Source organism: Heterodontus francisci, chromosome 9, assembly GCF_036365525.1.
Source record: "Heterodontus francisci isolate sHetFra1 chromosome 9, sHetFra1.hap1, whole genome shotgun sequence".
Classification (NCBI taxonomy): Eukaryota; Metazoa; Chordata; class Chondrichthyes; order Heterodontiformes; family Heterodontidae; genus Heterodontus; species Heterodontus francisci.
The window spans coordinates 52,787,212-52,814,649 of NC_090379.1; the positions used below are offsets into that span (position 1 = coordinate 52,787,212).

The 27,438-nt window shown below is 40.9% G+C and overlaps 1 protein-coding gene across 2 annotated transcripts in view; it reads right to left on the bottom strand.

Moving 5' to 3' along the window:
* The window catches only part of sos2 (son of sevenless homolog 2 (Drosophila)), a 159,241-nt gene that overhangs the window by 43,174 nt on the left and 88,629 nt on the right, over positions 1-27,438 (bottom strand). For both annotated transcript variants that reach the window (XM_068039077.1, XM_068039078.1), the window contains exons 8-13: positions 24,038-24,136; positions 5,967-6,094; positions 4,297-4,952; positions 2,086-2,167; positions 1,706-1,828; positions 481-584 (exon numbers count right to left, since the gene is read on the bottom strand). In XM_068039077.1, coding sequence (XP_067895178.1) covers positions 481-584; positions 1,706-1,828; positions 2,086-2,167; positions 4,297-4,952; positions 5,967-6,094; positions 24,038-24,136 — 1,192 coding nt within the window. The remainder of the gene's footprint in view (positions 1-480; positions 585-1,705; positions 1,829-2,085; positions 2,168-4,296; positions 4,953-5,966; positions 6,095-24,037; positions 24,137-27,438) is intronic.

The window sequence follows — 27,438 nt, forward strand, 5'->3', positions numbered from 1 at the left end:
ATCCCTTAGAATGGCATGGATTAATTTTCTCTGCTGCTGGCAGCATGGATGAACCAACTCATTCAACAATTACAATGAGTCAAAGTTGACAGCTGTGACTATGACACTGAATCAATATTTAATACTCTGACGTTGAGTTTGTGCACAGCTGGACTTAGTTGGGCATGCAGAAGGGCAGAGCACAGCTGCAAACAATATAAAAAACAAGTACTTAAAAAAAAAATTTAAATAGGGAAGTATACAAATAAAATTAATAAAGAGAAAACTGAAGTTACAAATAATATAAACATTCTGGTAAAGAGAATGGGAAATTGACAGCAATTTCAGCAAAAGTTAAGCTTTTAATATAGCATTATCTTAGTTGAATAACATTGATATTGCAGTAATAAATCTACTCCCGTGATATAAAATACATGATCTGAAACTCTTTACAAAAAAGGGTCAACCTCTGACCTGACAGATTTAGTTTTCAATACTCACCTCGTACACTTGAAATAAATGCTTCCAATCTATTAAGTAGCATATTATCTCTCTCAAAGTCATAGAAATGATGTTCTACCCAATGTCGAAAAACATTTAGTACCCTAAAAAAGAGAACAAGATTTCACACTATGTAAAACACCACAAAATCGTTTAGATATAGTTCATCGATCATAACTTCAAGTCTTGCATCTAGTATCCTCTTCACATTATTGTTACAGTTGCAAAATAATCTTTTAAAAGAGAACACATTGGAGAATTACATTTACAAATACAACTGCTATAACTGACCAGTTTATAAATAGTTACAATCACCTGGTTTTGCCCATTTGGAGCAGCAGCTATAGCAGTAAGTTGCTAAACACTATCATCATGTTCTGCAGAACAGACTAGTATCAACACCACGAGAAATCCATCAGTTTACTATAAAATTCAGTTACTCCACTATTGTACAATATTCATGTTGATACAAAATCTGAGATCTAAAAATAATACATCTTATAATCTAATTGCAGGTTGTTAGAGAGTACCAAAGTACACCTTTTGCACCACATTTTTCCCCCTCAAGAAAACCTGTAAAAAAAAAATGTATATTATAGAAACCTGGAGAATGCAGGAATAAAAAATACAAAAGGTTCATGGAGATTATACCAAATATTTGTGCATATAAAATACTATTGTTGGTTTAATGAAAGAGCCTTCAATGTACAGGTACTGTCCTTGGGCATTGCCATAGGTAAGAGGTGGGGGAAGAAACACTTTTTCTTACTGACCCTTGCTGTTGATGGTGTCTAGAATACTTTCCTGGAAAAAAGTCTCACAGTTCAAATGAAAATTGGTTCCCTTTGACAGGTGTATGGCAGATTAGACATGTTACCTGTAGATTCTGAACTCTTAAGTAGAAATCCCAAAACAACTCTCAAATACTTTTCTGAATCAGTTCCATGTACCTTCCAACTTGCTTGTCAAATTCTGTTGTCAAAGAATTACATCTCCAAGAACTTCTTTTGGAAGGCTGAAGGAAAACTCTAGATATTCAAGTCACACACATCTGAGGATAATATCTTGAACTGACATCCCAGGTCCCATAACAAATAGAACAACAACAGCAGTGTAACGTCCAATTGGTTACTGACTGTTGCCTGCATCTTGCCCTGACCGTAGGGGTGGTGTGGATAGTAGAGGTACCAACGTAACTATATTTCTGTTAAAAATGTAAACAAACCTGAGTTGCACTGGCTGGATATATTCCTTACGAAACCGTTTCAACTCTGCACTGATTGGCTGTTCACCCTTCTCTCTGGCAAGCCTATCTGCCTCAGTGGGCTCTGGGTCAGGTATTTCAAACCTGTACAAAACAAAAATTTACATGTTTAACAAAAGATATTTAATACAAATGGAAAACTCCAAAAGCCAAAGAATGCAGCCTGACAGAAAAAGTATTGAAAATTATATATGACAATCTTTATGTTTGACTGAAACCCCGAGTGACAAACACTACACCATTTTCTGAAAATCTTTCTCGACAACATTTTAACAGGGTGCCTAAAAATATATATTTTTTTTTTTTACAGGATCTAGTTAAGATTTTAATTGCTTACTTACCTTTCTATTAACAAGCTCAGCAACTCTTGGGGCTTGCAGAATGAACGATAAGTTGTCAGAAAAGTGCGCACAAAATTAGGATCTGTAAATAAATATCAAATTATTTATACAGCAAAGACTACAGCAGCATATTTATCAAAATCTTATACAATATATTGGCTCATGGTGGACAAATAAACTATTAAGAGAGACAAGTTAATAAGGTGGATCAGTGTTGAAGGGTAGGATACTGGTCTTTTTAAACTGGTGGAATCTGGATTTGAATCCAACCAAAGTTGACTGATTAAGTTTCCTCCCCAATAGCTGTAAATGTCTTCGTGAAATTAGGTGGTAGAGTGTCAATGTTTTTACAGGTGCAATTCCATTGCACAAAATCAGTAGCACTTGACAGTTGGAACAAGCAAAAATGTAAGTGATCAGCAAAATACAAAAAAAAAATTGGGCACCACACTTTAGGAAGGATGTTAAAGCATTAGAGAGGGTGCAGAAAGGATTCACGAGAACAGTTCCAGGGATGAGGAACTTCAGTTACACAGATAGATGGAGAAGCTGGGTCGGTTCTCCTTGGAGTAGGGAAGATTAAGAGATTAGGAGATTTGATAGAGGTGTTCAAAATTGAGAGGGGTCTGGACAGAGTAGATAGGGAAAAACTGTTCCCATCGGCCGAAGGATCCAGAAGTAGAGGACACCGATTTAAGGTGCTTGGCAAAAGAAGCAACAGCGACATGAAGAAAAGCTTTCTATGCAGCGAATGGTTAGGATCTGGAATGGACTGCCTGAGAGTGTGGCGGAGGCCTTCAAAAGAGAACTGGATAATTATCTGAAGAGAAAAAATTTGCAGGGCTACAGAGAAAAGAGGGGTGTGTGGGACTAGATGAGAACTGGCATGGACGCGACGGGCCAAATGGCCTCCTTCTGTGCTGTTACCATTCTATGTCCATGTACAGGCACACTCCAAATATTATAAAGAAAGCACAATGATGAAACAGTGTAAAGTGAATTCCATCTTGAAGTTATTTCATGCTATTCATGACAGGGAGTGACAGAGAGGGGGAAACAAGAGGAAGAACGAGAGGAGGTGGGGGGGTGGTGAGAGAGAGGGCCATGGGGAGGTGGGAGGATCAGAGGGAGGGGTAGAAGCCCAGAGGGGATAGGACAGGGGGCGTGGCAGGGGAGGGGGGGTGAGCTACAAAAAGGGGGCGGTGAGATCAGTGGGAGAAAAAAAAAGGGTTAGAGACAGAGTATGGGATAGGAGGGGGTGGGGTGTTGGGTCACAGCAAGCATGGCACGAGCGAAACAAGCTGAAGAAAAAAGTAAGACCCAGATAAAGGTCAAGCAAGAATGATAAAGAACAGGAAGACAGAAAAAGAACCAGACTTTAGTAAAGGCAAAAGGAGGAAGCAACGGTGCACAGTAAGAATTGGACAGGTGCCTCACATGGTCTTGCATTTTTGTACAGAGGGTATTAATCTTTGTCTAAGGCATGGGGCTCATTATTTTTGCAAATGCAACTGACAATTTGGGTATGCAGATCACATTATTGTATAAATCGTACGTAAATGTGAACCCCAGTGCTAAAAGTTGGACCTCTTCAGACTGACTTAGATTTATCCGACATACACACATTAACTCAATAGCTTAGTTCTCAGTTCTCTGTTCTCTGAATTACTTGTGATTCTTATCCAAAACCTGTCTTCTTCCCCTCTCTAATTTTGGCATTGCACTGAATTATTGCAGGAAGTAATGGTCGATTTAGCATTGAGCAACCCTTTTGACAGTTGTACAAGACTAGATTTTTATTTTATTTCACATATATATCTGAAACAATAATTTATTTTGCTATGTTTGCAACAATTAAGATGCAGACAAGATCAAGAACTCAGGGTGTGGTTTAAAATTAGCATCAACAGAGTGGTGTAGAGCGTGACCCTAATAACACCACCACGACACAAGTTTATTCAAGAAACTGTATCCCCAGCTAACTTCTCCTCTTCAGATAACTACAGCATCCAGAAGTTAAACAAAGACATTCTTTATTTCACATTCATCAGTGCTTTGAACTAGTGAGTCAGAACACCTGGCTAAAACTACATACTGTAACCTAAAGATACAATGTTAAAGTTGCATCTTGTAGACAAATTATTAAAAAGGGTAACATTAAATCCATTAAAATTTAGAGAAATTCCATCTGTCCAGCAGCAAGACATTTACCTGCATACATGTGGTATGTCAGTCTCTCAATTAATTTTAACACAGTTCCTCCTTTAATGATCGGTATTCCAGATTTAGCTTGCACATTTTCTTCAAACACTATGTTCTCTTCAGAATCTTCCTCTGCAAAGTTATAGACATCAGGACTGGGCAATCTCAGTGGCTGCTCTTTCTCCTCATGTAAAAGAACAGTGTCCAACATTCGCTCCAGTGTACTCCGATACTGAAGTGAAATCAAAGCTGCCATCCAGTTGTTTTTATCTTCTGCAGATTTGGCAGCAAATATTACACTGTTCTCATCCTTGGAGAGAATTTCAAACGCATGCTTATATTCAAAAGAGTCATCTTTGTCAATGATTTGCACTTTGCGCATTAAAAATTTTTCTTTGAGTCTGTACTCAACATTGCTACAGCCTGGTAGCCTGGACTGTCCATGATTGGTCCTGCAACTGATCATTAAACCATCAAAAAGGAAAATGTGTCGCTCATGCTTTGCTCCAACTCGTGTTAGTGTTCCTTCCATTATAAATTCATTGCAGCACTGTCCAATATCTTTCCCCTCCCACCCATCAATGTTTTTCTGGATTTCGTTCATTTTCTTGATGGCAAGGTGTTTACTTCTTATCTGGTGGTTGTAAAGGCGAGGTAAAGGTTCACTACATAACAGAGAAAGTCAAATTTTATTACACTTAATTACATAATGAACAGCCCAACAAGAAAATAAGCTACGCCATTTGGAAGTCATGGCACAATATATCATGTTACAGAAGTGGAAGAATTCAAAGATTAGCTGATCTATAAAAAAAATTCTAAAAGTGTCCATCCAAAAAAAGTACACTTAATATAAAAGGATGTCAGTGCTGGAGGCTGGAATTGATTTTCCACTTGTGCAAATATCAAGCACAGTTATACAAAGAGTACAGTTCAATGCAGAGTAAAACCCATTTTACTCTGTCCTGACAATGTGCTTTTGTTTCAACCTCAAACTGCAATAGTGTGAATTTTTCCACATCCTACACTAGCCATCCATTGGAACTAGTGAGAATACTTATTTAGTAGCAGTTAATGTTGATCAAGGATACTTTCTGCTAGAGTCATGCATCTACTAACAACTGTCTTGAGACAATCCAAAACCGATTTCATTTAAGATGTTCACAACCAATAGAGGCCTCCATCCCAGCAATCTGTGCTGAATCCAAATCAGAGTTTGAAAGATGAACTTAACAACCAATTCCTTTTAGCTCTTACAATTCAACCTGGATATGAGCATCATTAACCCACAGAAAGATCCAAATAGTGTTAGCCTTTGTTCCAAAATCCTATGCAGGCCTCCCTTATTTTGGTTGCACTAACATTAATGATGACATAAATTTATTAAAGGGACAGCATCTGCAAGTGGCATTCCTGTGCATGTAACTAAAATATCCTATTCATATGCAGATGTTAAACAAGATCCTCAACAATGAAAATAATGTAACTCAGGTACAATATACTTTTTAAAACTGTGTATATTCCATTTTAATGTATATATCAAAGAATGCTGAATGATGATAATTTTGGCCTCACAACCAATTGTTTTGTATTTGTAGCTGATCTGACGTGGTGTGTCAAATGGTGTCAGCCACCTGTTCGTACGCAAAAAGGAAAAATGCTAAAATAAATTAGCTTACCCTGCCCTGCGTTTAGGTAGGTGCTTATTGCAGATACGTTCCATACTGCACTGAAGATTTAGCAAGGTAGTAATGGCTTGTTTCAAACACTCCCTGTCTTCTTCATCTTTACTTCGCTCCTGTAGTTGCTGCAATTTTACATAAAAGAATTACGTGCTTGGTATAAAATTAACACAGGAGGAAGCCCAGGTTTCCAGTGTGAAAAAAAATCAACATGGAAATAATCCCTTTAAGCTATTTTTAGTATTTTACCAAGGTAGTGACCACTTATCTTTCCTTTCCCCCACTGACAAAGGGCATTTCTGCTGGACTGACATTAGTTCTTGTGAAAAGGTGGCAGAAAAACCACATGAAAACCCAAGTTAAAGTTACAATGAAACCTGGGCATATAGATACTCGAAAACAACAGACAAACTATAAAATATATACAGTCCCAAATATGTTGTATTATAAAAAAAATACAAGAGGCACTCTGAAATGACAGACACTCGCAAATTGCAAACTATGGGCCTTCAATGTAACAAGCTTTATTTACGAAGTGAACCTTACACTTTAAAACACAAGACACAAGCCAATGTAAAATACAAGCGATATCACCAATGCCTAAATATGAGGGGTCAATTACAATTATGTTGGCTAATGACCACAAAATGTAAGGCATATGTTTTAAATCAATTTCAGGAAAGGGAAAAAAAGGTTAAGACCATGTGTCGTAAGTTATATAAGTTATCATGGGATCAAAACATCAATTTCATTAATCAGCCTGGATGACCAAGCAATGTTCAATTCCAGGCCTCTCTGCCCTGCTGTCCTTCTTCATTCTGCCCATCCCACTGTCAGCAGAGCAGTTTGTCTCCTTTGACAAAGAACTTCCTCTTGACGAATCCCTGAATGAATCTTGGGAGGAAGATTTCATTGACTCCTGCACTCATCCCAAGCGTCATAGCTTAGGATGAAGACTGCTACGATGACCCAAAAGACAAGCAAGCACCCAACCCCATGATGTCCAGGATCTTCCCACAAGGACTACAACACATTATTTTTCCACATTAGCACAGCTAAATTTGATGCCAATGACCATTACATGGGGAGGGGGAGATTTTAACTTAATGATGTCCACGGAGCATGTGTGTCCAGTAGTGGATGGGAAACCCAGAAGTACAGCATGTCTGTCAGTGGTTTATTAACCCAGCCATTGCATTTGCATCCGACTTCCAAGTTTGCCAACCAATTAGCATGAGCAGGCATGATAATGACCCACATGAGTCGATTTCAACTGCACTATTTTAAGGGACCCTGCAAAGATGACAGTTGATGGATTGTGTAGGTGGGGGAAACAAAGGAAGTAAATGATGTGGTGGAGTCCCAACATGCCAAGCCTGCAGCTTGTTTCATTGATGCCTCCCTGGATTTAATGCTGTAGTTCGTAAGGGTCTGCAGCGAGATAATCTTCCCCACCGAAGGGAGGAAGAAACCCGTCACTGAAAGCAAGCAGGTGTGGCTGGAGATTGTTCAGGAGGTCAGCAAGAAAAAGTCCCGAAAACAGTTTAATGACCTAATCACAGCAAGCAAAACGAGTACAGTGGCACATTCAGCCACATCCTGATGTGTGCACCAGCCCAATCCCCCCACTCTGCCTTTTCAAGCCTACTTCTGCACATCACTCTTCACATCAACTTTACTTGCAGGTGCACCCTCCCTCTCTATCTCTGCACTTCTTCACACTGCCATCTGTCCATCCTTCATTGACACTCACCTCATCTTAATACAGTGTCACCCTCAACAGAGGTTGTCCATCCATCTGTCCTACACATTTCATTACATTCACTCATGGGTCTCTTCTTTCCCTCTTGCAGAAGAGGGCACAAAACACGAGGAGAGGCATAGAACTGAAGTGCCCCTACTGTCATCTCACTGCAACATCTGCAGAGGTGGCAGCGCTGGAAATCACTGGTGTCCCGGCATGCCTGGGAATCAGAGATGAGGAAATGGGGGCCTCCCAGCTACCTGGTGACAGAATTAAATATCACACAACCACATAGCATATTACACTCACTCATGTTGACTTGATGTCAGGAGCCAGTGAAATCTCATGCAAATAATCATCACTTGCTGCTGTGCAATATTGTGCAGAGTGCCGTACATCACAACCATTCTGGAGTCCCTAGACAACTGAAGTGCACCTTCAGCATGTTGACTGCTTCCTTAATGATGCATCTCATTGTCATATGGCTGTCACTGTAGCACTCCTGGGCCTCATTGCTTGGGTCCCTCACAGATATCATCAGCCACATTTTAAGTGAGTACACTTTATCTTCAAGCAGCCAGCTGTTAAGTCTGTTTCGAGGTGCGCAGAAATCAGGAAGGGTGGCCTGACGCAAGAAGTAAGCGTCATGGCAACTGCATGGGAACCTGAATAATCATCTTTCTGTGGTTGCACTTCATCTGTACATTGATGGAGTGGAAGCCCTTACAGCTACAAACTGTACATAATCGCCTAGCCTGGCAAAAATGGGATCAGTGACCTGTGTGATGCATTTGTGGACAGGCAACCTCAAAATCCTGCAAATGTCACTGGCCGATCCCCAGAAGGAGCCTGAGGTAAAAAAAGTTGAGGGTGGTGGTGACTGTGGTAGCCACTAGTAAAGCATGGCCAACTAGTCCACTTGGTATCAGGTCTTCTTCCAGCAGGCTGCAAGTGACTCAACGTGAGAACCTGAGCCTCCTGTGTTCAGACATATCCAGGAAACTGATCTCCTGCCTGTACACCCTGGGCTGAACTTTACCAGCCCTCCGATGTCAGGCGTCATGCCGAGGGGAACCCAGAAAATTCTTCTGGGAGAGGTCCATCACAACCTCCGACGCCAGGAAGGCTCCACTGCATATTACTGGTGGCAGCGAGGCCTCAGTGCAGCACCCCTGCTGCTCAGCGGTGGAGCCTTCATTACATATTAAAATAAATTTAAATTAAGCAAAAGAACCTACCTTGCCCCAATAGCCATCCCATACCGATATTCCGGCTGGTGGCCGGAACTCCCGCGCCGTCGGATCTCTGTTTGGAGATCCAAGGCATGGCAACGGTGGGGAGTGAAATTTTCAGGGCGGAGGGAGCAGAGAAAACTGTTTCCATTGGCTGAGGGGATGGTGGGAAGGGGTTGAAGGGCAAAGGTGACTAAGCTCGGGGGGATGGGGGGTAAGTGCAGCTTGGGAATAAAGCTTTTTTTGGTGGGAAAGGCCCAAAAATAAAGTGTGTGGTCCTTTTGTGGTGGCGGTTGGTGGTAGAGGGGCTTTCAGCTTTTATTGAATTTTTTTTTACTGTCAATGTGAAAGCAATATATCTTTAAAAATTTAAATTCAGTTGAAGGGCTTGAAACCTTTAAAGATGGCGCCAGCGCCTGTGCGCTGGCGACAGACACTATTGCCACAGGCAGAACGTCTGCCCCCTCTGTGTCTTCGGGAGGGGGGGGGGGGGGCGGCCATTCTGCTCCCTCCATGTAAACGAGCCCCTGCGCGAAATATTGCGGGGCTCAGCAGCGCACAAGTCATGTGCGCACCGCACCTTCTTTCAAGTTCGCTGCCACTTATAAAGTTCAGCCCCCCTTTGTTGAGGATATCACTTCCTGCAAACTGCCAGTCTACATCCCCTCTCTCCTGTGGAGTGGTATATCTGTGTGGAGAAGGCTGCTGCTGTACCTGCTGGTGATTTTCCTGCTGCTGGCCATCTTGCTCCTCGTGTGAGGTCCAAACTAAAGCAGCAAAAGTAGCATCTGTACTGATCTGATATATCACAGATGCAAAGTGGACATCAGACGTATAAACCTCCCAAGTAGTGAAAGAAACCTCCCAGGTAATAGAAATCACTTGTAAGTAGTGAAAATAACTTGTCAGGTAGTGAACAAGTATTGAGAGCAAACGCCTTTCACACAATTAGGCCAGGAAGCAGATGTGAGGTTTCAGTACATATGGGAATTTTTGCCCGTCATTTCTTCAGCCCCCCTCAACTGCCACTGTGCTTTCATTGGCCAATTCCAAGAACAAAGAACATTACAACACAGGAACAGGCCATTCGGCCCTCCAAGCCTGCGCCGATCTTGATGCCTGCCTAAATTAAAACCTTCTGCACTTCCGGGGTCCGTATCCCTCTATTCCCATCCTATTCATGGATTTGTCAAGATGCCTCTTAAACGTCTCTATGGTACCTGCTTCCACCACCTCCCCTGGCAACAAGTTCCAGGCACTCACCACCCTCTGTGTAAAGAACTTGCCTCGCACATCCCCTCTAAACTTTGCCCCTCTCACCTTAAACCTATGTCCCCTAGTAACTGACTCTTCCACCCTGGGAAAAGCTTCTGACTATCCACTCTGTCCATGCCGCTTATAACCTGGTAAACCTCAATCATTTCGCCCCTCCACCTCCGTCGTTCCGGTGAAAACAATCCGAGTTTTTCCAACCTCTCCTCATAGCTAATGCCCTCCAGACCAGGCAACATCCAGGTAAACCTCTTCTGTACCCTCTCCAAAGCCGCCACGTCCTTCTGGTAGTGTGGCGACCAGAATTGCACACAAGTGTGGCCTAACAAGTTCTGTACAGCTGCAGCATGACTTGCCAATTTTTATACACTATGCCCCGACCAATGAAGGCAAGCATGCCGTATGCCTTCTTAACTACCTTATCCACCTGCATTGCCACTTTCAGTGACCTTTGGACCTGTACGCCCAGATCTCTCTGCCTGTCAATACTCCGAAGGGTTCTGCCATTTACTGTATACTTCCCACCTGCATTAGACCTTCCAAAATGCATTACCTCACATTTGTCTGGATTAAACTCCATCTGCCATTTCTCCGCCCAAGTCTCCAACCGATCTATATCCTGCTGTATCCTGACAATCCTCATCATTGTCCGCAACTCCACCAACCTTTGTCTTGTCCGCAAACTTACTAATCAGACCAGCTACATTTTCCTCCAAATCATTTATATATAGTACAAACAGCAAAGGTCCCAGCACTGATCCCTGCAGAACACCACTAGTCACATCCCTCCATTCAGAAAAGCACCCTTCCACTGCTACCCTCGGTCTTCTATGACCGAGCCAGTTCTGTATCCAAATTGCCAGCTCCCCTCTGATCCCGTGTGACTTCACCTTTTGTACCTGCCATGAGGGGCCTTGTCAAAGGCTTTACTGAAGTCCATATAGATAACATCCACTGCCCTTCCTTCATAAATCATCTTCGTCACTTCCTCAAAAAACTCAATCAAATTAGAAAGTCCATGCACACACAGGTGAATCCCAAAACTCCCATTAAGATAACTTTTCATGAGCTATTAATAAAATAGGGTTGGGTAAATTAGAGAGTTGAATGCTTGGCTCAAAGATTGGTGAAGGGGAAATAGGTTCAGATTCATGGGCACCGGCACCAGTACTAGGGAAAGTTAGGACAGTCTTCATCTGACCAGCATTCGGTTGAGTCGTATGACTAGGGCAGTAGCAAGGCCTTTAAACTAAATAGTGCGGGGTGAGGAGGGAGGGGATCATGAGAGAAAAGATGTAGTAAATTAAAGGGAAAGGACAAGGCAATACAGCAAGGTAGCAATAAAGGAACAGAGCGTACAAACTTAAGATTGCGCCAGCAGATAAGACCTGAATTTGCAAAAATAGTAAAAAGACCGAACTAAAAGCTTTGTATCTGAATGCCCGTATCAATTGTAACAAAACAGATGAATTGTCAGCACAAATAGAAATAAATATGTATGACCTGATAGCCATTACAGTGACATGGCTGCAAGGTGACCTGAATATTCAAGGCTACTTGACATTTCGGAAGGACAGGAAGCTAGGAAAAGGTGGGAGAGTAGCATTGTTAACTAAGGATGACATTAGTATGGTAGTGAGAGATGACCTTGGTTCTAAAAATCAAGATGCAGATTCAATTTGGGTACAGATAAGAATAGCAAAGTTAAGAAGGTACTTGTGGGAGTAGCAATCCCATAATCATCGGATCTGATCTAAGCTCTGCAGTACTGCCACATCCAGTCGTGAATGGTGGTGGACAATTAAACAACTAACTGGAGGAGGTGGCTCCACAAATATCCCCATCCTCAATGATGGGGCAGCCCAGCACATCAGTGCGAAAGATAAGGCTGAAGCATTTGCAACAATCTTCAGCCAGAAGTGCTGAGTGCCTGATCCATCTCGGCCTCCTCCTGAAGTCACCAGCATCACAGATGCCAGTCTTCAGCCAATTCGATTCACTCCACGTGATATCATGAAATGACTGAAGGCACTGGATACTGCAAAGGCTATGGGTGCTGACAACATTCCGGCAACAGTACTGAACACCTGTGCTCCAGAACTTGCTGTGCCCCTAGCCAAGCTGTTCCAGTACAGCTACAACACTGGCAGCTACCCTGCAATGCAGAAAATTGCCCAGGTATGTCCTGTACACAAAATTCAGGACAAGTTCAACATGGCCAATTACCGCCCCAGTCTACTTTTGATCATCAGCCAAGTGATGGAAGGTGTCATCGACTGTACTATCAAGCGGCACCTGCTTAGCAATAACCTGCTCAGTGACACTCAGTTTGGGTTCCGTCAGGGCCAGTCAGTTCCTGACCTCATTACAGCCTTGGTTCAAACATGGACAAAAGAGCTGAACTCCAGAGGTGAGGTGAGAGTGACTGCCCTTGACATCAAGGCAGCATTTGACCGAGTATGGCATCAAGGAGCCCGAGCAAAACTGGAGTCAATGGGAATCAGGGGGAAAACTCTCCGCTGGTTGGAGTCATACCTAGCGCAAAGGAAGATGGTTGTGGTTGTTGGAGGTCAATCATCTGAGCTCCAGGACATCACTGCAAGAGTTCCTCAGGGTAGTGTCCTAGGTCCAACCATCTTCAGCTGCTTCATCAATGACCTTCCTTCAATCATAAGGTGAGAAGTGGGGATGTTCGCTGATGATTGCACAATGTTCAGCACCATTCGCGACTCCTCAGATACTGAAGCAGTCTGTAGAAATGCAGCAGGACCTGGACAATATCCAGGTTTAGGCTGATAAGTGGCAAGTAACATTTGCACCGCACAAGTGCCAGGCAATGACCATCCCCAGCAAGATAGAATCTAATCATCTCCCCATGACATTCAATGGCATTACAATCGCTGAAGCCGCCATTATCAACATCCTGGGGGGTTACCATTGACTCAAAACTGAACTGGAGTAGCCATATAAATACCATGCCTACAAGAGCAGGTCAGAGTCTAGGAATCTGCGGTGAGTAACTCATAAGAACATAAGAAATAGGAGCAGGAGTAGGCCATTCAGCACCTCAAGCCTGCCACACCATTCAATAAGTTCATGGCTGATCTGTCCCAGGCCTCAACTCCTCTTTTAGGTCTGCTCCGCATAATCCTCGACTCCCCGAGATTTCAAAAATCTATCTACCTCCTCCTTAAATACATTTAATGACCTAGCCTCCACAACTCTGAGGTACAGAATTCCAGAGATTTACCACCCTCTGAGAGAAGAAATTCCTTCACATCTCAGTGTTAAATGTATGCCCCCTTATTCTGTAACTATGTCCCCTAGTTCGAGATTCCCCCACTAGTGGAAACATCTTCTCAACATCTACCCTGTCAAGCCCCCTTAAAATCTTATATGTTTCTATAAGATCATCTCTCATTCATCTAAACTCCAATGAATAAAGGCCTAACCTGTTTAGCTGTTCTTGATAAGACACCCCTTCATCCCAGGAATCAGCCTAAATGAACCTTTTCTGAACTACCTCCAATGCTAGTATATCCTTCCTTAAATACAGAGACCAAAACTGTATGCAGTACTCCAGGTGTGGCCTCACCAACACCCTGTACAGTTGGAACAAGACTTCCCTATTTTTAAACTCTAACCCCTTAGCAATAAAGGCCAAAATTCCATTTGCCTTCCTAATACTTGCTGCACCTGCATACTAACCTTTTGTGTTTCATGTACAAGAACACCCAGATCCCTCTGTACTGCAATATTTTGTAGTCTTTCTCTATCTAAGTAATAATCTGCCTTTCTATTCTTCCTACCAAAGTGGATTACCTCACACTTTCCCACATTGAACACCATCTGCCAAGTTTTTGCCCACTCACTTAACCTATCTATATCCCTTTGCAGATTCTTTGTATCCTCATCACAACATTCCTTCCCACCTATCTTTGTATAGTCAGCAAATTTGGATACACTGCACTCTGTCCCTTCCTCCAAGCCATTAATATAGATAGTAAATAGTTGAGGCCCTAGGACCGATCCTTGTGGCACCCCACTCGTTACGACTTTCCAACCTGAAAAAGACCCAATGATCCCGACTCTCTACCTTCTATGTGTTAGCCAATCCTCAATCCATGACAACACATTACCAATACCCTGAGCTCTTATTTTGTCCAATAACCTTTTATGTGGCACCTTATCAAATGCCTTCTGAAAATCCAAATACACTACATCTACTGGTTCCCCTTTATCCACTCTGCTTGTTATATCCTCAAAGACCTCTAACATATTTGTCAAACATGATTTCCCTTTCATAAAACCATGTTGGCTCTGTTTGATTGTATTATGTTTTTCTAAATGTCCTGCTATTTCTTCCTTAATAATGGACTCTAGCATTTTCCCAATGACTGATGCTAAGCTAACTGGTCTGTAGTTTCCTGCTTTCTGTCTCCCTCCTTTCTTGAATAGGGGGTGTCACATTAGTGGTTTTCCAACCCGCTGGTACCCTACCAGAATCCAGTGAGTTTTGTTATATTATGACCAATGCCTCCACTATCTCTGCAGCCACTTCTTTTAAAACCCATGGATGCAGGCCATCAGGTCCTGGCGACTTGTCTGCCTTTAGTCCTTTCAGTTTGTCCAGCACCTTTTCCCACGTGATAGAGATTGTTACAAGTTCCTCCCTCCCATTTACACCTTGCTTATCTATTATTGTTGGGATGTTTATAGTGTCATCCACCGTGAAGACCGATGCAAAATATTGGTTTAAATTATCTGCCATTTCCCTGTTCCGTGTTGTTAATTCCCCAGTCTCATCCTCTAAGGGTCTCACACTTACTTTAGCTACTCTCTTCCTTTTAACATACCAGTATAAGCTCTTACTGTTTGTTTTTATATTTCTTGTCAATTTACTCTCAATCAATTTTCTCCCTCTATTAGTTTTTTAGTCATCTGCTTCTGGTTTGTAAAAAATTCCCAATCCTCTGGCCTACCACTCGTTTTCGCTGCTTTGTACGCCTTTGTTTTTGATTTGATACTCTCATTAAATTCCTTTGTTATCCACGGGTAGTTCATCGTTCTCTTCGAGTCCTTCCTTCTGACAGGAATAAATGTTTGCTGAGTGTTATGAAATATCTGCTTAAAAGTCTGCCACTGCTCCTCGACTGACTTTCCCTGTAGTCTACCTTCCCAGCTTGCTTTAGACAACTCTTTCTTCATACCTCTGTAATTGCCCTTGTTTAAGTTGAAGACACTGGTTTGAGACCAGAGTTGCTCACCTTCAAACTAAATTTGAAATTCTGCCATTTTATGATTGCTTCCCCCTAAAGGATCCTTAACTACGAGATCTCTTATTAATCCTACCTCATCACAAAATACCAAATCTAAAATAGCCTGTTCCCTGGTAGGTTCTGCAACGTATTGCTCTAAGTAACAATCCCTGAAGCACTCTACAAATTAGTCTTCCCTGCTTCCCTTGACAATTTGATTTGTCCAGTCTATATGCAGATTAAAATCACCCATGATAATTGCAGTGCCCTTCTTCCACGCCTCCATTAACTCACCTCCTGACTCCACAAAGCCTGTCCACCATCTACAAGACACAAGTCAGGAGTGTGATGGAATACTCTCCACTTGTCTGGATGGATGCAGCTCCAATAACACTCAAGCAGCTCAACACCATTCAGGACAAAACAGCCTGTTTGATTGGCACCCCACCCACAAACATTCACTCCCTCCACCATCGACGAACAGTGGCAGCAGTGCGTACCATCTACAAGATGCACTGCAACAATGCACTAAGGCTGCTTCAACAGCACTTTCCAAACCAGTGACCTCTACCATCTAGAAGGATAAGGACAGCAAATGCATGGGAACACCACCACCTGCAATTCCCCTCCAAGTCACACACCATCCTGATTTGGAACTACATCACCATTCCTTCACTGTCGCTGGGTCAAAATCCTGGAACTCCCTTCCTAACAGCACTGTGGGTCTACCTACCCCAGATGGACTGCAGCGGTTCAAGAAGGCAGCTCACCACCACCTTCTCAAGCGCAATTAGGGATGGGCAATAAATGCTGGCCTGGCCAGCAATTGCCACATCCCAGGAACGAATTTAAAAAAAAGTTTATAGACCCCCTCACAGAAGTTACACATTAGGACACAGTATACAGGAAGAAATATCAGGGCTTGTAAGAAAGGAACAGCAATAATCATTAGCGATTTGCATCTACATATAGATTGGAAAGAATCAGATTGGGAAAGGTAGCCTGGAAGATGAGCCTGTAGAGGGTATTCAGGACAATTTCTTAGAGCAACACGTTCTAGTGCAAACAAGAGTGCAGGCTAATCTAGACCTGGTTATGTGCAATGAGACAGAATTAATTAATGACTTCATAGTAAAGGAACCTCTAGGTAGCAGTGATCACAACATGACTAAATTTTGCCTTCAGTTTGAGGGTGAGAAATGTGGGTCTAAGATTGTGTTTTAAACTTAAATAAAGGCAATTACAAGGGTTTAAAGGCACAGCTGGCTAAAGTGAACTAGGAAATTAGGTTAAAGGGCAGGACAGTAGAGATGCAGTGGCAGACATTTAAGGAAATATTTCATAACACGCAACAAAGATATTTTCCAGTGAGAAAGAAAGACTCTAGCAGGACGCACCATCCATGGCTAACTAAGGAAGTTAAGGATAGTATCAAACTGAAAGAAAAAGCGTAAACATCTGCAAAGATTAGTGGTAGATCAGAAGATTGGGCAGAATTTAAAAACTAACAAAGACTGACCAAAAAAATAAGGAGGGAGACATTAGAGTATGAGAGAAAACTAGCTAGATATATAAAAATGGATAGTAAAAGTTTCTACAAGCATTTAAAAAAAGGAAAAGAGCAACTAAAGTGAGCATTGGTCCTCGAGAGTGTGAGCCGGGGGAATTAATAATGGGAAATAAGGAGTTCAGAAGTGTTGGACAGATATTTTGTGTCTGTCTTCACTATAGAAGACACAAATAACATCCCAAAAATACTTGTAAATCAAGTAGTGAAAGGGAGGGAGAAACTTAAAACAATTACAATCACTAGGGAAAGGGTACTAAGAAAACAATTAGAACTAAAGGCTGACAAGTCCACAGGACCTGATGGTCTGCATCTTAGGGTCTTAAAAATAGTAGCTGCTGAGATAGTAGATGCATTGTTGTGAGTTTCCAAAATTCCCTAGATTCTGGAAAGGTCTCAGAGTGGAAAATAGTGAATGTAACTCCTCTATTCAGGAAAGGAGGGAGACAGAAAGCACGAAACTACAGACCAGTTAGCCTCACATCCATCATTGGGAAAATGCTAGAAAAATCTATTATTAAGGAGATTATAGCACGGCACTTAGAAACTCTTAATGCAATCAGGCAGAGTCAACATGGTTTGTGAAAGGGAAACAGCATTTGACTAATTTATTAGAGATCTTTGAGGAAGTAACAAACAACATGGATAAAGGGGAACCTGTAGATGTGGTGCACTTGGATGTCCAAAAGGTATTTGATAAGGTGCCACATCAAAAGTTACTACACAAAATAAGAGCTCGTGGTGTAGGAGTAACATATTAGCTAACCAATCCTCTATCCATGCTAACAGGAAACAAAGAGTAGGAATAAATGAGGCATTTTTGGGTTGGTAGGCTGTAACCAGTGGAATTCCACAGGGATCAGTGCTGGGGCCTCAACTATTTACAATCTATATCAATGACTTGGATGAAGGGACAGATCATATGGTAGCTAAATTTTCTGATGATACAAAGATAGGTAGGAGAGTAAGTTGTGAAGCGGACATAAGGAGTCTGCAAAGGGATATAGATAGAGTGGGCAAAAATTTGGCAGCTGCAGTATAATGTGGGAAAATGTGAACTTGTCCACTTTGGCAAGAAAAATAGAAAATTAGTATATTATTTAAATGGAGAGAGATAGCAGAACTCTGCAGTACAGAGGGATCTGGGTGACCTGGTACATGATTCATAAAAAGTTAATATGCAGGTACAGCAAGTGATTAGAAAGGCAAATGCAATGTTGTCATTTACTGCAAGGGGAATGGAATACAACAGTATTGAAGTTTTGCTACAGTTGTACAAGGCGTTGGTGAGACCACATCTGGAATACTGCGTACAGTTTTGGTCTCCTTACTTTAGAAAGGATATAATTGCATCAGAAGCAGTTCAGAGAAGGTTCACTCGACTGATTCCTGGGATGAGGGAGTTATCTTATGAGGAAAGGTTGAAAAGGTTGGGCCTGTACTCATTGGAGTTTAGAAGAATGAGAGGTGATCTTATTGAAACATAAGATTCTAAGGGGACTTGACAGGGTGGATGCTGATAGGATGTTTCCTCTTATGGGAGAGACTAGAACTAGGGGACAGAGTTTAAAAATTAGGGATCTCCCACTTAAGATGGAGATGAGGAGAAATTTTTCTCTGAGGGTTGTCAGTCTGTGAAATTCTGTTCCCCAGAGAGCAGTGGAGGCAGGGTCATTGAATATTTTTAAGGCTGAGTTAGATTTTTGACTGACAAGGGTTATAGCAAGTAGACAGGAAAATACAGTTGAGGCCACAATCAGATCAGCCATGATCTCATCAAATGGCGGAGCAGGCTCTAAGGGCCAAATGGCCTACACCTGTTCCTAATTCATACATTCATATGCATGTAAATTGCCACCTCTCCCAAGGGAGTTGCTCACACATAGCCTAACACAATGCAGTTAAATGCAGAAGTCAACAGAGCCAGCTTTCAATTTCAACACTTTTCAACCCCCACCCACTCCCAAATCCATTTGCTGTTGGAAGTTAAAATTAACTCCATGAAGTCAAAAGCCCATGCTGTCCATGCATCAATCACTGACTGGCTCCGTATGTGACTCCAAACAATGGATGAATGAATGTCTTTTATTTGTGTGAATCAATAATTGATTGCACTTAATGATTACTGATTTTGTGAAAATAAAAATGCCCTTAAATAAGAGATTTGTTTACAAGAATAAATGAGTACTTACTTGGTGCAATTCATCAACTCATGACTATCTACATACAACCTGACAATACATACAATACAATGGCCATTTGGACAATATGGACACCTGCAAAAAAAAGACAGCCGATGACAATTCCCCGGGCAACATTCCCTCTAAACTGCACGAGTGTATGGCGGCACAGCAACACGGAAGTTATGCCTAGGCCGCGCACACGTCCTTTAAGGTATTGCATGTACATGACTGTGCACAAACAATTGAAAGGTACCATGAAATTAAATGAATAGGCTGAACACAACAAAAAAATTTAGGAGACATTGCCTCTACATGTCCATAATTCCCAGGTTTCACTGTATTTGCAAATAAGCCCTACAAGAGAGGAACAAAAAGGAAGCTCAATACAAATGGAAAACTCTAACAGCCAAACAATGCAAGTATTGAAAACATTAGAACTGGAGGGAACTTGCAAAACAAACATAACACAGCTGATAACAGAACTAGTGTGAACTATGTCTCTTCGGCAATCTTGGTCCTTTTAGTTCCCCAGTCCTTCTGCTCTATTCTTTACTTTCCCATATTTTTCTCATCTTTAAACCCTCTGCTCTCCTTTCTCCCTCCTCATCTTGATTTTACACCCACCCACCACCCCCCGCAAATCCTGTGCACAATATGGTGCCTGTGTCTCCATGGAACAGATCTCCAATGGCATACCCCTGGCATTGGGTGGTGTTGGCTAGATCTCAGCACCAAAAGGTGCTACTGAGTACTTATCAACACAATTTAGAGGGAACATTTTTTAATAATGCTTTTTCGGGTTTTCAATTTTGCCGTCAATAATGTGAAACATACGGTCCAAGTGCCCTTTACGGGCACGTTTGGAGAACTCAAAAGCAAATGTGACAGACAGTGGCATCATATTTTGACAAGAACTTTACATATGTGAAGCCCATTAGCAATCCTGAATGATGCCCCAACTGAGTAAGCACTTGTATTGTTTTGCTTTAGGTCACTGTTCGGAGCCATACCAAAACAACAGCAGCAGCCCTGTTCTGAAGCAAATTCTAATTTTTGCATCCCAGACCCCTTCGCGATCAATTTTGTTTTTGCCTGTTTTAATGATCTTTTCGAAATGGTCACCAAGATCAATCAAATGGTTATTGCTATTAACTGCTTCATTTTGTATTATTTAAGTGCAAAACATAACTGCTATTTCAGCATTTACAAGCTTTTTAAAGGAATTATTTTGTGATATCATTAAGCACCTGATCATTTTGGAAATTTTGCAAATTTAGTAGTATACTGACAAATTAAGTCCACAATGCATATAAAAATAGCAAATCAGTATACCCAAGTGTTTCCTTTCCTTAAAAAGAAAAATATTTGGTGACCAATGAGAGGTAAGTCACTTATGATTTTGGCTCAAATCTTTTTGAAGTCTAATTTATAGGCAAAAAGTCTATGTTTATTCATATATAACAATCTAGAAATATTTGCGGTTTCAAAAAAAAACAGAAACTAAGGGTACAAGAAGGAAAACAAGTCCTGTCAATTTTCTGAAAATATGTTAAAAAGTCTTTAAGTAGTGGCAAGAACTGGCAAATTCAAAAATGCCTGAGAGACTCTAAAGTCTCTGATCTGAGCAGACTATGTGAAAAACAAAAGGTCATCAACCTGAAACATTAACTGTTTCTCTCTCCAAAAATGCTGCCAGACCTGCTGAGCATTTCCAACATTTTCTGTTTTTATTTCAGACTGGAGTAAAATTTGATTAAAATCTGCTAAACCATTTTATTTTTTTACCTCAGTAATTTTGTTTTTAAATGGATTAACAGCACGATTCACAGACTCACAGGAGGCCATTCAGCCAGTCCTGTCTATACTGGCTTTCCAAATGAGCAATTTACCTAGTGCCACTCCCCTGCCTTCTCCCCATAGCTCTGCACATTCTTCCTTTTCAGATAACAATCCAATTCCCTCTTGAACGTCTCGATTGAATCTACCTCCAACCACACACTCAGGCAGTGCATTCCAGATCCTAACCACGCATTGCGTGAAAACGTTTTTCATGCCGCTTTTGCTTCTTCTGCCAATTACCTTAAATCTGTGCCCTCTTGTTCTCGATCCTTCCACCAATGGGAACAGTTTTTCCCTATCTACTCTGTCCAGACCCCTCATGATTTTGAACATCACCATGAAATCGCCTCTCAACCTTCTCCTCCATGGAAAACAGTCTGAACTTCTGCAATCTATGTAACTGAAGATCCTTATCCCTGGAACCATTCTCGTGAATCCTTTCTACGCTCTCTCCAATGCCTTCACATCTTTCTTAAGGTGTGGCGCCCAGAACTGGACACAATACTCCAGTTGAGGCTGAACCCAGTGTTTTATACAAGTTTAACATAAACCTCCTCATCACTCAACCTGTCCTGCCACCTTCAATGACTTATGCACATATACACCCAGATTTCTCTGCTCCTGCACCCCCTCTAGAATTGTACCCTTTATTTTATATTGCCTCTCCATGTTCTTCCTACCAAAGTGAATCACTTCAACACTTCTCTGCATTAAATTTCATCTGCCACTTTTCTGCCCATTCCACAAACCTGTCAATGTCCTTTTGAAGTTCTACACCATCCTCCTCACAGTTCATAATGCTTCCAAGTTTTGTATCATCGTAAGTTTTTAAATTGTGTCCTGTACACCAAGGTCTGGGTCATTAATATACATCAAGAGCAGCAAGGGTCCGAACACTGACCCCTGGGGAACTCCATGAGTTCCAAACTTTCATCCAGTCCAAAAAGCATCCATTAACCACTATTCTCTGTTCCCTGTCACTCAGCCAATTTCGTTTCCATGTTGCGACTGTCCCTTTTATTCCATGAGCTATAACTTTGCTCACAAGTCTGTTGTGCAACACTTTAGCAAATGCCTTTTGGAAGTCCACGTACACCACATCAACAGCATTGCCCTCTTCAACATTCTCTCTTACCTCATCAAAAAACTCCAGCAAGTTAGTTAAACACAATTTGCCCTTAACAAATCCGTGCTGGCTTTACTTAATTAACCTACATTTGTCCAAGTCACTATTAATTTGGTCCCGAACAATCGTTTATAGAAGCTTCCCAACCACTGAGGTTAAACTGACTGCCTGTAGTTGCTTGGCTTATCTTTATATCTTTTTTGAACAAGGGTGTAACATTTGCAATTCTCCAGTCCTCTGACACCACCCGAGTCCAAGGAAGACTGGAAAATCATGGCCAGTGCCTCCACAATTTCCATTCTCACTTCCCTCACTATCCTTGGATGCATATCATCCAGTCCTGGTGCCTTATCAACTTTAAGTTCAAGTGTCTGAATTACCTCCTCTTTCACTACTGCATACATCTTTTATTAAGTAAGATCCAATGTACAAGTTTATCTTAGAACTTACTTTTGTTTCCAATAAAGAATTATGTGCAAGCCAACAGCATTTAGCATATTACTATTTCATCTTTTAGGAGGTTCCAAAATGGAAATTACATCAGGCTTGAAACAGTGGATTGTCAGAAGATGGCAGCACTGATCAATGATTTTTAGAGATCATTTTAAAACTGGCCCAGCTTTACAATGAATATTCATGAAAAAATAAATTACTGTCTTTAAAATGTTACGACTGAGGCGGGAGGAGCGCACTGCTAATTTAGTCCCACTTCTCCACAGGTCACAACATATTATTTAAAATTTCCCACTTACTGATACAGTCAATCATATACTCGATTTTTCCTAGAATAGAACACACCAACAGGGTTTCTTTAAATGAACAAAATAATCAGTTTATTATATTTAAAAAAGTCTTAACTAGCAATGAAGTAAAACAAATACACAAATCGAATTTTTAAGAGTCCCAACATTAAATTTTGAAGTCCCCTTTTTTACCTTACATCTCACACTCATGCAGGCACACACACATATATGTATACGGGTTCAAAGGCCTGCTCAGGTCAGAAACAAAAAACCCGACCCGAGCCCGAAAGAACCACATCAGACCCGAGCCCGAGCCCCTCCATTTTTTCCCCGCACCCGACCCGACCTGAGCCTGACCTCCGGAATGTTCACTTTACCTATTTCAATTCCGAATCCGTTTTTCACTTTTTCTGTTTGAAATATTTGCTGCAAGTTTATCCAGTGAGCAGCTGAGATGCAGAGACCAGGAAGGTCCTGAGTGATTAATTATTATAAAATATACAGTATTTATATAAAAATCTAAAATGATCACTGTCAGGACTCTATTCTACACACATACAGTACAGAGCTGGGTTGTCGCCTTCTGTTCTTCCTTGGAATTCTCTCCTTCTTCTGCTGCAGACTTGACTTTCAACTTTCTCTCCAGAAGGTAAACCCACGCACATACATTGACACAACCGGAAAACTTTTCCGTTTTCTGCCCAACCCAGGTGCTCGGCTACTACTGGGCTTGTCCAATCAAAGGAACGCTTGTGACTTCTCTGCCCGTTACCAGGGTTTCTGTTTCAAGCCTAACCAAAACCATGTGGCAACCAGCAACATCGTTATCAAATTAGTTCTTAAACTGCCCTCTTGATTAAAAAAATTCAGTTTAACTATAAATTCCTTTTAAAAATATTTAACAAAACAATATCACTTTCATAACAAAAATTATACTACAGTAAATGGCATAAAAGGAAAGAAAAATAATTGATTTTCCACTTCAGGACAACTGAAGAGGAACTGATCAATTTTAGTAAGCAACCGACAGAAAGAAAATCTTTAATTTTCTCACATTGTCATAATTCAACACAATTTAACTCAAATGAAAGCAGAATGTTTTACCTGTAACAGTTCGAAGTAATGCAAACAATGATAAATTGGGACTAAAAGTAGTTGTGGAAGTACATATTGAACAGCTTCTTTGAATCCTTCAGCAATGGACTAGAAAATAAAAATTGTAATTAGCAACGGACAGCTCTGCAAATTATTTGCATTAGATTGTAAAACATGATGAATGAATCATGAAACATTTCAATAAGAATCCCAAGTCCGTGAATGTAATCATTTAAAAAAATAAATTTACAACTGCCAATTTGTAGAAAAATGTTAATACACTTGTAATGCTAGTGAAATTAAGATAATTTTGTTTATCATTATGCACTTTAACCTACTAATGAAGTGGAAATTTGATCAGGTAATGTCACTGCAATGAAAGGTCAATTCTCACACAGAATACAGTAACATAGCAGCGAAATACATCAATTGCTGCAGTTCCACAAGAGACAGCAAATCAATAGATTATTTCTTCTTGTAGGTCAATTGCAACCAATTTTTAAAAACAGAACCAAGTAGTTTTGAGCTACTTTAATCTCTGATCATGACGAGCACACAGACCCATCGACAAGAACCTTTACTCTTTAGAGCTTTCTTGGTTTGTGAGAAGCACAATGGTTATAGAGATTTTAAAAAAAATATACAAGATAAAAATTATATAAATGCTTTGTTTCACAAAGAAACATAATTTATCATGGATCTCTGAAAAAACTGAAATGCTCTCTGAGAACTAATTTGGCTGCATGCAGCAGTAGTTTTGGTCTGCAGATTACTTTGTGGAGGGAAGGGCTTATGTTAATAACCAGGTTCTCTTCCCAGGTTACAGAGCTTCTGGGAAATACACAAATTGTGTGTCGTCATGCAGGGCCCCACCTGCCAAGAATGAGACATATTAATTTTGTCATATGAACACTGATTTTAAACTGGTGCTGTAAAGAACAGAAGGCCTGTTACAAGGGCTGCCAGACACTTAGCTGAAAAACATTTGCATACTAACAGACAGTGCTTGTGGAGACAAAGGACCAGTCCCTGACACACAAAATCCACAATGGATTCTGATCACCAGACATTGAAGGTGTAAGGAAGAGCATTCCAGAGACTGCTAAGGTGATACAATCCACAAAAGCATGGACTGATTAAACCAGCTGGTCACATGACTAACTGGCTGGTCCAGGGTTTTTGGAACTCGCCACAGAATTTGCACTCGAAAGAAAGACTGTTTGCTCCTGGAGTGAGAAGACCTCTCCTGTCTGCTCCAATCTCTTTCTCACAAGCCTCTGGATCCACTGAGGACACATAAACTTCAAGAGAGAAAGGTCTCCTACATCGAACAAGGTTTAAGAAGAATACTGGGCCCCAAAGAAAATCAAGACCTACCTACAATCAAGGACTTTACAGTGAGCTCGAAGAACAGTAACCAAAACCATCTTAGGATATTGCCTCAAACTTTTCCACTTGATTTCTTCTGCTCTTTTCTGTCTCTATCTGCATGTGTGTATCACATATGCATGCTAGCGTGGGCGCATTGTGTATCGTAGGCATTAACCGAATTAGAGTTCAAGTTTAATAAAGATCAACCTTTTTTCTTTAAACCTAAGAAAACCTGTTTGGCTAGTTTCTTTGCCTTATAATTGGAAGTTGGTGAACAAGGATTCACTAAGGGAAAGCTAAAAACAAACAAACGGTGTGTTTAAAATTAAGGTCAGACCAGGTGAAGGCTGAGAGGGAACCCTAGACCCCTTTCTCACCTGGTCAGAACAGTGTACATTTTTTGAACAACCCTCAATGTAAAAACATATCAACATGTTCTCAGCTTCACTGCAAAAATCTCTACAAATCAACAGCAGTAAAGCAACTGGGAACCATTCTTTATTTGGAATTTTTCTACTGTAAATTTGGCCAATTGCACCATTGTCATCAGTTTTACTTTATGGGTTTTGTTTCCTTCTTTACCATGTGCAAATGCTAATTTGAGTAAAATCATGCAGATAGTTCATACTTTGGAAACATACAAAATTATGCTTTCCATTCTACACCTGTGCAAACTACGCATCTGCAAAGGGGGAACTGCAGGTAAATGTGGAAGGGAGCTCAAAAGAGTAGTTTAATAACAAATTAAATGTCAGATATTGATTGTCAGTTGTAGAACAAAGAAATGTCTGAGTTAAAAGACCAAACCAGGTGTCAGAATGCCTCATATGAGGTGAATAATAATCATAATTTGAAGTGCTACTTCAGAAAAGGGCACAAAAGCAATACCAGAAAATCTGCAGCAACATTACATGGCATACCAAGAAAATCTACCCAACATCAAACCTTCACTCAGACATAGAAGATGGTGCAGATTAACAAAGATTGACTGCCACGAGAGGTGCCCAGTTTCTGACATCAAACTTTCTTACTCAACTGGGAAAGAGTAAAACCTGCTGCTACAAGGACAGCTCAACTACCTAAAGGTACCTCAGCACGCTTCAAATTCCAATTCTTTGGCGAGTTCTAACTGATTGACAATTTGGAATACTCTGTATATGGCAGGATAAACAAAATATGCCATAATATCACATTCATGGACAAGTCACACATCCTGCATTCATAAAGTGAACTCATTTGTTTATCTTTGTCAAGTGCATATTTCAAATTTAAAGAAGGAAACAATTCATATTCTGAAAATAATCAAAATATCAATGCTGAACCAAGTATTTCTACGCTTCGTGACAGAAAAAAAGAGTTCCATCATGCCTCAAACATGAATACATCTGTATTATCTTTTTATATAGTTACTTTGCATAGACAGAATAATACAATTTGAGGATTGGCTTTGGGCAGCTGTACCTTTAATGTGAGTTCTGGTTAGAGTCCTGCGAGAAAAGCAATACATGAAACAGCCTAGGGGATAACTAGCTTGACTTGTTTCCCATGTTTTCAAAATGTTAATGTATCAAAGTTTGCAGACTGGGAGAGATGAAACAACTCATCATCCTTTACAGCTGACAATTAAGGAAATTTAACTTTAGCTGATATTCCAATATGCAATGCTTTATGTCAAGGCAGATGGGAGACTGCAATATGCATCAAATTGCTTCTAAGCATGCTGCACCAGTACTTGACATAATCTCTTCAGTCTTGGATGTTTAAATCTGTTTTTGGAATATCAGGAAATTGCGAAAGAGCTGTGGTGGTTTTCCTAGGATCTTTGGTTCTCTGTTCTATGCTATCTGCTTTAAGCAAGACAGGTGAAGAGGGGCTCATTGCTCAGGTATCAATTTGTCAGAAGGAACCACAAAGGCCTCTATTGTTCCCAAAACAGTTGCAGTGTAAGTATTGTGTAGGTCAAGTATTGTAATAGTAGTTACCTGCTGTTTTTCTTCTGCTTCTGTGCAAGTTATCTTAGTTGGAAATATATTCAACAA